A 15766-nucleotide genomic window follows, 5' to 3' on the forward strand; every position below is an offset into this window, starting at 1 on the left:
TAAAGAAGATAGCTTGGGCAGAAAATGATTGCCTGCCTTGGATGCTGCTCTGTAACCCTTCAGGAGCCCGAGTTATTTCTCTCAGGGCAGGAGAAACAGAAACAGATGTCTTCTTTGCAAAAATAGGAGGGGGAGGAAGAGGAGCAAGATATTTTATTAATAAATGCTGTTAATGTGCTGTTACCTTGCACAGTCAATAGCAGCGTTGCTGCAGGGCTGGTGGCTCTGAGCCCGTGGAAGCCCTGGTGCTGTGTGTCCCCTTTCTGCTGGTGGAGGTTGTCGAGAACCCAGCAGGACAGCCAGCACCCTCCTGTGTCCTGTGGCATGTGGACTGGCAGTGCTCAGGGAGGATGTTTCAGTGCCATGTGGAAGCCCTGCTCTGGGTACAGCCCAGCCTGCCCTCCCCCTGCCTCTGCTCCAGCCATAAGCATCTCTCCCAGCAATATCCTAACACAAATAAATAATATTAATTAAGGCTCAATAGGTTTAAAAAGCTATGGAAATAGCTTCTCTGCTGCTGTTTCAGTATCTCATTTCCCCGCTCTGTCCAAACCCCCAAAGCCCAGAGGTACAAACATATATTTCAAATGAGAAGTTTGTTGAACCTCATTAAACTTAAATGCTCAATCCGGTTTTTCAGAACGATTTATCACTCTGCTTTTGAGTTTACCTGATTTCATTCTTCCATCTCTAATGGAGACATTAATTTAGAGGGTGATTTTTGCAAAGGCACTGATACACCTACAAATCACAACTGAAAAGAAAAGCATAATTTACATTTTTAAACCAAGCATCTGACTTTGGAACTGTTCTATGTTTATAGGCTTCATGTCTGAGCAATTTGCCGAGGTCTCTGGGAAATAAAGACCAGCTTTTAATTTGTATTTGCTTTTTGTTCTCCCAGTTTTGTTTTGTTATTTTTTTTTCCCCTGAAATGGACGAGCAGCTGAAAAGCCTCTCTGCGTTGGTATGCTGAGCATTGGAGTCACACAAGCACCTGCAGCCATCCACGCACTGCTCAGCAAGAGCACTGTATTTCTCGAGGTTTGTAGCTCTTGTCCTCCCACTCCCTAATTCATATACATAAAACTGGTGTGCTGCCACGTTCCCTCCACACAAATGCATTAGCTGATCAGGAAGCCTTCCCATTCATCTGGCTTGTCACTTGCAGGAGGTGGAGGCAGGACCGACTTGTCAGCTCGCGGTGATGAGAGTGAGGGGTGGAAGACAGGATAGTGCGACAAAAATGGTGTAGATATTTCTCCCCTTGGTTTTCCAAGGGAAAATATTTTCAGGTGCTGGATTGTCTCCACACCCTTCCAAACAGGAGCAAACCAGCAACCCAAACACTTGCCTACAACCTCCTTGGGTAATTCATTGCAGAGTGAGGCTGCAGGAGGAAATAATGGCTAAACCCCCTTGATGGCCCTGGCAATGTGGGCATCTTCTTGGAATTTCAAAGCCTCATCCCCACTGTGTTTGGCACCGTTTCCACGGTGATTTCCAGGGCAGCCCATGCAGCAGAAGGAAGGTGTGTGCAGAACCCACCCGAGAAAGAGCAGTGGAGGTGCAGAGCTTTGCACCTCTAGAGTGGGTGGGACCTCCCTGCCCTCCAGACAGAACCTGGCGTGCTGCAGGGCGGAGAGCCCACCTGGTTCGCACTCACACCTTCATCCCCTGTGAATTTCATAGAGCGACAGAACGGTTTGGGCTGGAAAGGACCGTAAAGCCCATCTCGTTCCGTTAGACAGGCAGCTCCAAACCCCGTCCAACCGGCCTCGAGCACTTCCCGGGATGGAACACGCCAGGCGCGGCGGAGCCCGCTCAGACCGACGGACCGGAGCGATGCTCGGCGGGCGCGCCCCGGGGACCGGGCCGGGCTCTCCCTGCGGGCGGGGCGGCGGCACGTCGGGGGTCGGGAGGCTCCGTGCCCCGGTGCCCGCGGCCGGCCGCCCCTCCCTCCCTCCCTGCCGGTGCCTGCGCGGCCGGGGCGGTGCGCGGGGCGCGGCCGGCGGCGGAGCCCGGCCCCGCGGCGGCGGCGGCGGCTCCCCCCGCCCGGCCCGCCCCCCGCCCCGTGACTCGGAGCCTCCCGCGGGCGCGGCGGCTGCCGGGCGCTGTCGTGCGGCCCCCCGCGCCCGTGCGGGGACTATGAAGCACCATGGTGTGGTGTGACCGTGGCGTCCAGATGCTGCTGACCACGGTGGGCGCCTTCGCCGCCTTCAGCCTCATGGCCATCGCCATCGGCACCGACTACTGGCTCTACTCCAGCGCCCACATCTGCAACGGCACCAACATCACGACGGACGAGGCGCAGGGGCCGCCGCGGCGGGCGCGGGGCGATCTCACGCACTCGGGGCTCTGGAGGATCTGCTGCCTCGAAGGTACCGGGGCCGGCCGGGGCGGGGGGAAGCGACTTCCCCGGGGGGACCCGGCTGCGCTCCCGGAGCCGCCGGGCAGCGCCCGGGCAGAGCCCGGCAGGAGCTGGAGCCGGAGCCGCCGGGCTGAGCCCCGCCGGAGCCGGGGCCGGAGCCGCGCCGCTGCCTCGGACACGGCCGAGGAGGAGGATGGCGTTACCGTGGCAACCGGCATCTCCGGCATTGCCATGGGAACCGGCGGCGGGATGCGGAGCGCTGCCCAGGGGAGCGCTGCCCAGGGGGGCGACCTCGCTCCGCGACCATCGCCGGGGCTTCGGGGCTCTGGGGGGCTCCTGGTGGGGTCGGGGCTTTGGGGGCTTTGGGGCGCACCTGAGCCCTGCAGGCTTCGGGCTGGGTCTCCCCTGTCCCCCCTCCCCCCGGGACTTCGGCTTTAGGAGCTTTGGAGCTCAGGCACAGCTCTCGGGCAGGACAGCGGGAACTCCAGTTCCTCCCAGTCTGCCCTCACGCAGAGACACCGGGAGCTCGGGTGGAGGGGGTGTTGCCACCGCTCAGGTGCTTCGGTGTGGACTCGGGGTTCCTCGATAGAGCCCGAGGGCCGGGCTGAAGGATGGGAACAATGAAAGGATGGGTGTTGTAGCGGCTGAGCCGGGCAGCAGGACCCCGCTCCCCGCAGAGGCCGAACATGTGGCTCCCGCTCCGAAAATGGAGTTGTGGAGAAGGCGCGGCGGTAACTGCGGGGACAAAGAAGCACATGGGTGCTGCAAGCATTTGGCAGAGCAGGTCGCAAAGCCCAGATGGGAAAGCACATCTGTCAGCCGAGAGCTCCGTGGGAATGGGGCACATCCCTGCGAAAGGAGGGACATGCGCTGGCAGCGGGGCTGTGGCCGCGGTGGCCCTGAAGCCCCTCACCTGCCGGTCCATTCTCTCCGAGCGGCCAGCAGAGCTCCTGCTGCCGGAGGAGAGCGTGGGGCAAAGGCAGGGCAGGGGAGCGCTGCTGGCTTGTGCCGAGCCGCTCTGAGCTCGGCGATGGGGCAGCGGAGCCCTGCTCCCACAGGGATGCGCTTGGCGCACCTCATTCCATCAGCGCGGCTCAGCTCACGGGAACTTTGCAAACCCGGCTTTGTGCTTTATTCCAGCTGACAGGCGGCTCAGCCCAGACGAGCCCAGCTCAGCTTCAGAGTCGCAGCTGTGTTTAGATTTTTTTTTTTTTTTTGCCCAGAACGGGCTGTGGCGTGGTAGAAAACACCTCATTCTCACGTCTGCTCTCATCTTCTCCTCTAGCTAATGATTTAAGGCTACAGTGTAACATAATTTTTCTCTTAAAAATACCGGATTTGCTACCTAGGAATAGCAGGCATACATAGAAGAGCTGTAGGAAAAGGAAGTATTTTTAGATGCTAAAGAGAGAAAGAATTATCGAAATGTGAAGGTTTATGGGTAATAGCAATGCTTGGCTTTATGACTCTTAAAGGAAGTCTAACACTCAGCATGGGCTTTTATGGCACCTGGAAAATGAGAGCTTGCATCTGAGAGCTCCTGAGTTTGCTTGAGAGGTGCTGAGCATCCTCCACTTGAATTGAATCTTGTGATCTTCACTGAGCTTGTTCTAAGTGTCTTCAGCCTCCGTTTTTCATGGAAAATAAGTTTGTTTGTATCTTGCAGGAGTTGCTGAGCTTGCTCAGCTAGGCTGGAGCTGTCACCTCTGGGAAAAATCCCTGAGCTTCCCAATATCAGGATTTCTCTGTGGTCTCCCAGGAACACCATTCATAAGAGTGAAGTGCAGCTTCGACTGAAACTGGTGGGATTTCTGCCTTGATCTCACCTGGGCTTAAGTCAGAACTTTATTTAGGAGAACAGCAGTCAGGGGAGCAGTGGGGCACGGGCAGTGCTGAGGCAGCTCCCGGCACCAATCCGAGCTCCAGCCTGGCTGCATCCAGCACTGGGCAGCGCTGGTGCCCTCCTGGCACTCACCAGGGGATTTTGAACAGTTGCACCCAGGAGCTGTGTGCCAGTGAAGCTCAAACCCCCACCAGTTCGGGGAATAAAAAGGCTTTTCATGGGACACATCAATCCGACAGCGAGGGAGCTGTTCTGCTCAAAATTCAAATGCTCATAATCAAATTATAAAGTTACAATTTTTAAAGTTGTCAAATATGTGCTAAGAATGCCCAATTTGAGAAAGCTGTCATCTGTTCACAGAGCTGAGGAGCAAAGACTACATTCTCTCCTCCTTTTTCAGTATGTTCTGTTTTGTAAGATAAAATCTACAGATACAGTAAATTATTCATGTTTTAAACCATGCCATGGGACTTGGATTTCAAATGGAACCATTCCTTTGTTTTATAAAATAATAAAACCATTTCTAGAAGCTGATTTAAAACAACACTCCCTTGACCATTTCAGAGCCTCGCTCATTTGAAGTGGCTGAGTCTTTTAGTAATCTAAAGGTAATATTGCAATTCTGAGGAGATACATAGCAAGAAAATAGCTTCAGTTATGGATTTTTATATGTGTTTAAATGGTCTGGCTTCAAACCTATTTTTAGAAATCTTCTGGTGTTTTGGAGAAATAATTGTTAAAACCTCTTTAATATATTTTAATGGTCTTTATTGCCATTTCACTCTTATGTCAAAAAGACAAATCTGAGACACAAATGTGCAGAAGCTGAAAATGCCTTTAACAGCCTCTGAAATTGCTTCTGACATACATAAAGCATTTTGCTGAGCAAATTTCAGGTCAATTGAAATTTCCCAGTAAAATGTTTCTCAGCTCTATCAATTAAACAACCTGTATGCTGGATTATGAGCAATCACCTGTTCTGTAGCCCCAGTTCCAAGATTTCAAACAAAATTGCTGAAACGGGATGTAAAAGGATAACCTTATAATTCAATTATCAGGTGCTCCTCAATGTTTTCCTGTTTTTCTTTGAAACAATATTTTACAACAAATTGGCATCGTAATTGGAGTGATACAGCTTAGGGATCAAGCACATTATCTTTGTTGGAGCTGCAGGGATGAAATCATGTTTCAGTTCTAGTAGTTGATACTACTATGGAGCTTAGTCACTCAAGAGGCAGCATTAATGATCCATCACTCAAACTCTTGCCTGTCTAATCCCAATTTTGTTCTTTTAGTGTGTTTGTCAAAGGTGGAGGTAGGAGGTTCATTGAGTGGATTTTAAATAGTTGTGCTGTTTCTGTGTGGATTTTTAAAAGTTTTATCCAAGGTAATAGCCTTCAGTGGGAAAGTGAAATAATTCCTGGTGTGGATGTGAGGAACAGAAGTGGCTGAGTCTCAGAGGATGGCCCAGGGCTCCCTGGCAAAGCTGGGGTTTGGTTTTCTGAACCCAAGACAACCACAATAGCTGCAGCCTTGGCAGCTGAAGTTAAATTGCCACTGGAATAGTGAGTTTGTGACGGAGCCCCCATGCAGCAAATCAAGCTCAGACCTGCACCCAGCCCACAGAGCCACAGGAGGAGCAAAGCAGCCCCATTTCGGGTGCCTGCTCTTCTGTCCCATGTCCACCCTTGAGCTGTGGTGACTGTCACAAGCTCTGGGTCCCTGGGTGCAGAGCAGGGTCCTGCAAGCCCCGCAGATGCTGTGTCCTGTCAGTAACCATTCTGTGGTCAGCCTAAGCCCAGGAAGGGAGATGAAACCACTCTGGTTTCCCAGCAGCTCCTGTTCCTATGGGAAATGTGCAGCACAGCTTCCTAAGCCTCACACAGTCTCACTCATGAGGAGGATCTGATTAAAATATTTGCCTAGGAAAAAAACAATGTTAAAAACACCACTTTATCCACTGAAACTGCTTATCTTGGTGAACAATCGTGCTGAAGTTAATAGGACAGCTCACAATAGAGCGCTCTGCAGGCTCTGTGACATCAAGATAGGAAATCAAGTAATGTACTTGTAATTTAAATTTATTCAAAGAGTATTTTATTAAACACTTCAGCACATGAATCTCTTTGAACCCATTGTGTCTACTGCTTTTAGTATTCCCTGTTTGCCATTTACTTTTCAAGTGGTGCAATTGGCTACTTAATTCACGTGGGCCCACGTGTCCTTCCTGGCTGCGTGGCTGGAACAGTTATAATGGGGAGGAAGGATCGAGTAAATTATTTAAATCAAGTGAAAACTTGCACAAACACACATTTGCACAATTATTTGCAAGTCTTCCAGCTTGGATGAATGCACACAAACACGGGAACTGCGGCACCCGCATGCGCCGCTTCCATGGATACTCCTGAAAACAAAATAAAAATGCTTATACCAATGTTTGAGGCAAGCAAATAAAGGCAGGCTGCTGTCCATCAATACTGCAAATTCATGGCTCATCTGAAAAGAATGAATATTCCTTAGTATTCTCCAAGCACAGCTATGAAGCTCCAGCACCACCGCTGTTTGTAATCAACTGAATACAATGCAGACTTTTTCTTCCAATGCTGTGGCCAAAGTGTTATTTGGTGTAGAGCAAATGTTAAATCCCTCTAAGATCAGACATGACCTGCCTTGGGGGTTGTGTCCACAGGCACATTAAAGGTGGTTGCTCTTTTCAATCTGTGCAGGCACATGAGCCTGTGCTCACACTGTGAAAGAAAAGTGGTTGCAAATGGAGAATGCCCAAATGGGTGTCTCTGCTCTGAAAAACCTATTTTGTGTTGCTGTAGTCTGTTTCTAGGACAATATATACCTATTATTGCACTCCTGAAGAGTGAACTTTCACCCATGAATCTTTCAACACAAACATAAGCCCATCAGTGAAGGACTCTGCTGAGATGCAGACCATGTTTGTACTCTTTCATTCCATACATCCTGCTCATACCATCTCCGTTGCCTTGGTAAAACACGTGCTCTTGAGAAGGTCCATGTGCTTTACTCACTGTTTTTAAGAGCAATTCTTAGCACTCCAATGTCAGCTTTGCAACCCTGGCTGAAGCAGAGCAGTTTTGCTGGCAACTGATGGAGGGATTTTTTTAACATTGGTTTTAGGTAATTTTTTTTTTTTCAGGAGCACTCAGTTCGTTAGAGTTTCTGAATTTGGAGCTGCCTTTATGGACACAAAGTTCAATCCCTTTGAAATATTGTCCATTGTATAAAATACTTAAAAATACTAAGAAATTTGGTGTTGGAGGATCTGCCAGCAGAAGATGGGTTAAGGTATTATCTATTCTCAAATGAAAAAAAAAAAAAGCATGTGTCTCCTCAATGCACATCTTTGAACATTTATACAGAGGCTCTCAAATGATCTTATTGATGTCACAAAACATCCATTCTTCCCTGCCCTATGAAACAAGGATCTGAAGCTAATTGACTGAATATATGTCACTTTAATGAATTAATTTGCTTTCTTGAACTCGATCTACTCTATAGCCAGTAGGGAGCTATCAGGCTACACGAATGTTTTGGTTTTTTCTCCATGGCTCTCAGCATGTCAGATATCCCAGTGCAAAATGTAGATCCCAAAGACTCTGTGTGCATTAGTGATGCTCCCCCAAGGCTGCAGACCAATGAAAGCACATTTGTAACCCAGCTGTAGAGCTCTTTTCTACTGTGCAGGATGCAATGTGGAGGATATTAATCTCACCTGGGTTTCAGGATTGTTCTGGGGAGGTTTCAGAAATGTTTTGTAAAGAGTCAAGGAGGCGTTGGGTTGTACAAACAGGATCCTCGTGGCTGTGTTGTGCTGCAGTTACTGTTTTATTCTGTATATAGTTACACTGCATGTTCTGAGGACTTGACAGATGGCATTTGTGGTAGGATCTGTCAGAGCCATAGTAACTCATTTTGGGGTTTGTGGGGACCTTTGCAATGATGTAATGGAGTCTTTGGGCTTTGTCCAGCAGCTGTTACCTTTATGGGCTTTTATTGCTCTTTTTAGATACTGCCAGGGCTTGCCCTTCCTTCTGGCAGCTCTACTGACCCTCGCCAGTGTAAACTGGTAAAACAAGTCAATACAGCAAAGTATTTTGGTCTTGCTCCTGTGAAATTTCAACACAGTGATTATTCTCCAGTACACCCTGTCCCATTTGCTGGGTCACACAGTGTCACCTCTGCTCAGGTCGTGCTGTCCCACCTGTAGCTTCAGTCAGTCTTGTCAGGTACAACACACCTCGTAAAAAACTCAGGGGAAGGGGAGTGTACCTGATGTCTCCATCCTGAAGTCTTGTGTATTTTTGCAGCAACAGAGCAAAAAAAGAACAAATATTAGGAGGAGAAGCAAGTGCTTTCATCTCATCTCTAATTCCTTTGAGGAGGTAGGAGTACTTAGGTACTGAGTGTAATCTGAAGTCTGTTATTAACACCTCTCAGCTCCCAGATATTTAGTTGGTGTCTCTGTGGTTTATGTGCTAAAGAGCAGCAATTTCTGTAGAATTTCTGTATCCAAACTGAAAATGGAGAGGAAGGAGGAGGAGGAGGAGGATGGGCTTGTGACTCTGGGCTTTGGTAGGTTTCCTGCTGGATCTGGGGCCAGTTGCTTTATCTCCCTGCCCCTGACTAGGAGGGATAACTGTGCTTCCTTTCCACCCACTTCCCTCTCATTCTAATAATAAAATGGAAATGAAGATGTGGAGAAACTGGGACATGGCGAGAGGGCTGCCCAGCTCGGGGAAGATGCAGGAACAGGGCTTTAACTGGGTTTGAAGCATTCTGCTTGCAACTTATGTTTTATACATGCAATATTTGGTGTTTAGGCATGTCTTCCTTGAGGGACAGGATTAAGTCTGATTCTCCACCTACGTAAAGTTAACTGCTTTCTAGGAAGGAGGTGGAATTATGCCAATATGAAGCCAATATAAGAGAAGGGATCGCAGATTTGTCCCTTCCATTGGACCTTTTCCTGCTGGTCCTTCTTTTCTGAGCCAAAACTCATCTCAGGAAATAAATCAAACTATCAAACTGAAAAACTGGTCCTGCTTCCAAACATTACTTTGTGCTTATCTTCATTTTAGATTTCTGTTTACTGGTATTTATTATGTCTCAGACTTATGGTTCAGCATCCAAATTCTTCCCAACAGATGGCAAGGCAGGATGCACAGGAGTAGTAAAATAAACAGGATAAATGCACAACTGCCCATATGTCTGAGAGGCTGATACGCATTTATGACTTCAGAACAAAAGGGTATTTGCAGCAGACAGCACCAGTGCTGGGCAGAACTTCTTAGTTTTTTCTGCCTTGTTCTGAAGCCTCTCACTTTTTCAGTGGCTTTTGATCAGTTAAATTGCAATATATTTTGTCCTCCCTCTTCTACTCCCAGATAACTCTTTCCTTTAGTTATTTGCCTCCACTCCCGAAGTACATCAGCTCATTTTATCTTCAACATTTTAACATGGAAGGTGGCTCTGTCCTGGGCTTCAGCTGGTTTTTATTTTTTTTTCAGTGTGGGGTTTTTCTCTTTTGCAGAGCACACAGAAGTGCTGTGGACCACAGCAACATTTGAAGTTTTCTCTATATTTGATTTATCATAATATTAATGACAAGTGGCTCTCTACTGTCTCAAAATAGCAAGCCTCCAGGCAAGCTGGCTGCAGGGTGGATAGCCCAGCCTAGACAGACTTAGCTAGATTTCCCTTCAGACCTGGGGGCACTTTTGCCAGTTGTTGCACGCTGGGAGTCAAACGCAGTGGAAGTGTTGGAGCAGTTCTTGATTTAGCCTGGCAGATAGTCCAGCCCCTCTTTCTCCTCCTTCCTGTGCCATCCTGTCATCTCAACATCTTTGTTCTCTTTCTCTTTTTTCCTCCCCTTGCTAAAATGTTATAACCTTCCTTCTGCTACAGAGATACCTTTGAAATTAGCTCTTCGATGACAGTGCTTCTCTAGAAAATAAGTAGATACTGCCCTAGGTAGAAAATTAAGATTTTTTTTTAAATTTCTCTTCTTAACTCTTGACCATCTCTGTGCCATCCTGCCAATGAAAAACATGTAATCACTTACTTGTCCAAAGGTATAGTCTGTGTTCTCTTTTTCTCTACCTGTTTTACTTGTTTCCCAGGGTTTATCCAGGCTCCTGCTTACTTGACAAATAGCCCTGTAAATTCTTCTTCAATAGAATTGAGTCATTTCTTGTCAAATGTAATCCATGAAGGAATGATAGATTATAAACACACAGTCATGGTATGAAGAGATGGGTGACAGGAGAGCACGTTATGGAATTACAGTATTTCCTGTACCAATTGCCAAGCCCTGATACAAATTAACCTCTTTTATTGTTCTTTTTCAAGCATTCCGCCTTTTAATTGCTGTTTTGGAATTGTGCCACTTAGTTGTGCCCTTTGAATGTTTCTCACTTAGCCAGTCCTGTTAGCTTGATAATGCCAAATGTTTCTGAGATATTCAGCAGCACTGAGCATCCCCTGCTCGAGTGGGAGAGGGACCCAGCTCAGGCAGGAATTAGCACCCTTGTTTAGCTGCCAGAGCTTTTTTTTTCAGATTACGTTAATAACCGTTTTAAGTCACTGCCAATTCTCTACCAGGGTTTCAGATCAGTTGTCTCCCACTTATACTTTTTAAATGATGCGGTTTTGTGTGGAATATGGATGACTGGATGTCTTCTCCTGTCCAAATATATAGCATTCAATAACACTGGGGTTGTTATTGTCTTCCTTGCATCCCAGAGGCACAGTTTATCTCTTGGTGCTGCAAGGCATTAAAAAGGAACCATGGCATGTCGCAATTATGACTTGAAATAGGATCTTGCCAGAGGAACATTGCCTAAATGTAATCAAATCTAGACTGTAACTTATAGCAAATACCCATCAGAGCTGTGCACACCTATCTCACAGCTCGCTGGCTATCAGTGATAGCTGAGAGCAAGGTACTGGATTATTTTGTTGGAAGAATTGTCATGCTGTTGGGGCTTTTTAGAGCTCAGCCCCCAGCATTCAACTGCCTGCAAGCAAATGAAATAATGAACTCTCAATGCTGGAAGACCTTGTGACTATTTAGGCTGAGCTTTCAAAGGTACCCAGATATGAAAGTTTGCGATACTCCTCCGTGCATGACTCACTAATGGCAGCAGTGGGCTTTAATCATCTTTGTCCAGTGGATATTCTAAATTCAAGTAAGCCATAGCAATGCTCCTTTACATAATGCATATATTTTAATGCAAAATTCGCTAGACTTGGTTTCTTTGTGTGTTGGATTGGTTTTAGCCAGATGATGAAACAGCAAGTTGCATTGTCACATCACATTTTCATCCACGGGGATTGTGAACAGGGTTGAATCCCTCAAATTCACTGAACAGAGCCCTGTTACTGGAGCCAGTGAAGCCAATAGCCCAAAATGGATTCTTAAATTCCAGATGAGTGGAATTTAAGCTCTGCTGAGTGTGGGAAGGTGATTTGCAGGCAGCTGTGAACTACCAAAACTTAAGGAATTTGATTTCCATTGCAGAGGGAGAGCCCCAGACTCTGCTTCCTCCCAGATTTAACATCCCCTGTTCCCATTCTGCCACCTGATGTACACCTGGCTGAAAACAGGTTATTTTGTACATCTGGAGCTCAGGACTATTTCAACTGGTTTTAATAGAGGAACTGTTAGAAAATGTCGGTATCAAGCATCTCCTAAACATGATAAAACACCAATTAATAAATCTGGGAGCTCAGGAACAGATTGGAAATGTTTCTTACAACCGAGTTGCTAACCCAAACGAGTTGGGTCCTTACCCTCATCCTTCTGCCAGCCAGCAGGGGCTCAGTTATTTGCCATGACAGTGATTTGGGAGTCACCAGAGTGCTCTTTGCAGACAGACTGACCCCTTCCAGATGGAGCAGTAGGACACAGACAGCCCCAGTCCAAAAGCCCCTCTGCACACACTGAACCCAAGCCAATGAACGTAGCAAGGAGCTGAGTTTCTTGGCTTATGCTTGGAGCTGCTTGGATGTTCCCACCTTGTGTTTGGATCAAAGCTGCTCCACTTCCCCCCAGCTCCGCCTGCTGTGAAAATACATTTTTGTCTGTGGACAAAAGATGCTCCAAGACAGTGAGCAGACTTTCCAAAGGGTGAGGCTTTCGACCTCTGTCTAAGCTTACATTGTACTGTCAGCCAAATTTCATATTTTTAAGTTACTTGGGTGTTTCAAAAGATATTTCTCCAAGACTATGCCAATACCTGCTCACTGTGAGGTTAAACATCCTGTGGTTTGTTCCAGAGGATGGGAAGCTTTTCTCCTTTGCTCTGCACGTTTTGCTGTGCTATTGTCCTTGCCTTTAGCGTTGACAAACGCAGACGGTTCCGAGGTGCTTTGGGATCCTTAAAGATGCAAGACCTGAAATAAACCATGTAGCATTTAGGAATGATGTTCACAGTACCACTTCTAATTACAGCTGTTCGAACAATTCATTTGCAGTGCCCTGCTATGGTTGTGCTTATTAAAACAGAATCCTCTTTATAGTTTGTTAGCAAATTAAGAGGGGAAAAACACAGCTATCCTGTTCTATCCATGCCTTTGAAAGAGGTTTACCTTCATCATTTGCTTTCTAGGGATATTTCCCTTGTTTTCACTTGTGATGCTGGTCTGAGTTTTTAATGACTTACTTGGTGTCTCTCGGTAGTCATTTCCCAGTGACCTTTTTGCTCATTTTATTTTAATTTCTGTGTATAAATGGGAGTGTTCTAGCTGGATACATTCTTTGGGCACAGCACAAAAACCCCATAGGGAGGGAAAAACAGGCCAGAAATTTTCCACCTGAATTTTAAGCATTAACCCTGGGCTTTGGCCACATGAAGAGTCAGCATGCTCAGCTCACAGGGCAGAGCTGGACCCTGGTCCAGGATCAGGGCCAGACCTGGGCAGCAGGACCTCACCATCAGCATCTCCAGGCATCAGCACTGGATGCAGCTACTCCCACAGGTTATTTTATTTATTCCCATTTTCTGGCATGACTGCTGTTCCCTGGGAGGGCTGAGCAAGTGCTTGCAGCTGGCCAGAATATGGGTACACAGTTCCTAATGCTGATTTTATAGCATTAATGTGCACCTGTTTTGGTGGCCAACTGGCACCGTGCTCAGCCTAAAATGTCTGTGTAAGCTCTGTATTAAAAGAGGCACAAGAATTAGCGTGTATCAAACATGTCATTAGACACGTGCCTGGTAGACATAATGCAGGATAATGAATATGATCACAAGAATAAATTAATAACAGAAAATATTTTTTATACGTGTGCACACTTAAAACAGGGTAGGAACTAAGTGACACTTGTGTCACCAGTTTATAATTAAAATGCAGTGCTTGAATGGAAATGTAAGCTTCAATTAGCCAGCACGACCCTGCTTCCGGCTTTACTTCCCACTGAAAAGCAACGATAACAAGCTCACATTTATTATCAGAGTTTTTCCTGGAGCTGTGCACTGAAACATGCTCACATCTGAGCCCTTTCACTGAAGACATTTTTTCGCTTCAGCAGTTTGGCATGCCATACAAAGGCTCTCTGATTTTTAGTGATGTTCACCTCCTCTTACATAAAAATGTTTTCTGTGCATATTATTTGGTTGTAGTTAAAGTCCAGGTGCACGGGTTACTGAAGAACCAAAGGGATGGCTCATCACAGAGTACAATGGGTAATTATTGCTGGGCTTCACTGTATTGCACAGACAAATCCTTTCTTGGAGCTCAGCATTGTGGCTGTGAGAAACAAAATACCTACAATCCAGCCCAAAGTCCTACAAGGGTAAGAATAGATCCTGTGGGAGAAGCTTTGCCCATTTCATTTTTAACTCTCTCGAGAGACAGAGCTTCACAGTTTTGTTTAGAGACACTATTTTGCATTTTAATTTCACCAGTGGGAAGTTAATACATATATAAATTATGAGGTCTCATGTGTTCCCATTCCATCCCAAGAGGATGGTAGGCTTTTTGTAAAATGGCTAAATAATTCTCTGGGTTCTGCCCCCCATTAAAACCAAGATTTGTCTTGATTTATGATCCAAATTTTGCTGCTGCTTTGCCTGAGGATTGAGCTTAATTTCTGCACGAGAAGGCAGAGTCCTTGGCTGTGCAGGCAGGAGGAAAACCCATTTGGATCCTGCCCAGCCCCACACTTCGGGAACCTGGCTCAGCACTCCATGGGAGGGACAGAGCCACCCACGGGAGATCCGGATCCTTGAGGTGCCTTTTGAGAGATCCTGACATCTTCCCAATCCCCCCCAGAACAGGAACGTTTTAGTCTAGGACTTATTCAGCCTTGTGCCATGCAGGAGGTACCTTTTGGTCATTTTAACGCCCTTCAAAAAGGTCCGGATGCAGACAAGTCTGCAGGAATCTGGGTCCCAAATAACAAGGACAGGGAACGGCCACTTCAGCCGGTGCTTAGGAGAGCTGGTGAAAAGCACCCAAACCCCAACAGCCCCAAAATGTCACGACTGAGCAGTTGAGCCTCAGAAAGTGTATTTAAGGAATATGTCCTCTCTGACAGAGATGGACCAAATGTCCACACAAATATCTTTTGCAATGCCCCCTGCAATATTTTAAGCAATTTCTACAGGCAGAATTCTTGTGATGTAGGAGTGGATGTCAAGCCAGGATATCTCAACTCAGAATAGATATGTGCTCTTAGCTTTGGGTCAGGCAGTGACGTGTGGTGGAGTTAAAGCCTCCAGGAACTCTTCAAGTTGTAAAACCTACAAAGCTCCTGGTTTTTCACTGGTGCTGTTCACATGGGACAGAGTGACCTCTCCAGAAAGCCCTTCCAACAGCAGCCGCAGTCTCTCTCAATAGCATTTAATAACTACCCATGGAGAAAATTACACTCTATTTAAAAGGCCAGAAAAATCATCTTCAGTTTAACTCTGCTGACTTTGGTAGAATTACACCAGAAAAGAGTTCTGTCTGATTTCCTTTCCCATACTAATGTTCAGTAGCTGGGCATAAAAAGCCTTTCCAAGGCAGATTAAACAAGTCCAAATGGTGAAATATTCTTTTAATTTTCTTTCACACACGTTATTTTAGGTGTAGCTTGGAACTCTGCCCTTACGAGAGGCATTCCTTTAAATATTTATACAGCATCAATATGTAGCCACCTTCATATGTTTTTAATGATATGTTCCTTTCTAAATTAACCATTAGGTTACCCTGTGCTATGGTGCTCTGTATTTTGCACTGCATTTACCCTACCCGTGGATTTTAATTTTTTTATTTCTATGTGGAACAATGAAGATGTCAAGGCAGTGAAGATTCCAGGGGCACCGTGGAAATGAAATTCTTGGAGCACCACTGCTGTTGCCATGTGGACACACACTCAATAGCAACTCTGTGCTGCCCTGCAAGCCAAGGGGATGCAGCCCCAGCCCCACTGCTGGGCCCTGGCAGCTCAGTGCCAGTACAATGGCGACTCCCTGCTCCTGGAAATGTAATTTCCAGGATCAGGGGGAAAAATACTGAAGTAAACCCAAGCA

At 46.7% G+C, this 15766-nt stretch overlaps 1 protein-coding gene across 1 annotated transcript in view; it reads left to right on the plus strand.

Moving 5' to 3' along the window:
- Positions 1-2046: 2046 nt before the first annotated feature.
- CACNG4 (calcium voltage-gated channel auxiliary subunit gamma 4) overlaps positions 2047-15766 on the plus strand; it is a 43748-nt gene continuing 30028 nt past the window's right edge. The window contains exon 1 of the mRNA XM_030287480.4: positions 2047-2381. Coding sequence (XP_030143340.1) covers positions 2159-2381 — 223 coding nt within the window. The 5' untranslated portion in view covers positions 2047-2158. The remainder of the gene's footprint in view (positions 2382-15766) is intronic.

The sequence above is a fragment of the Taeniopygia guttata genome, chromosome 18 (assembly GCF_048771995.1).
Source record: "Taeniopygia guttata chromosome 18, bTaeGut7.mat, whole genome shotgun sequence".
In the NCBI taxonomy this organism is placed as follows: domain Eukaryota; kingdom Metazoa; phylum Chordata; class Aves; order Passeriformes; family Estrildidae; genus Taeniopygia; species Taeniopygia guttata.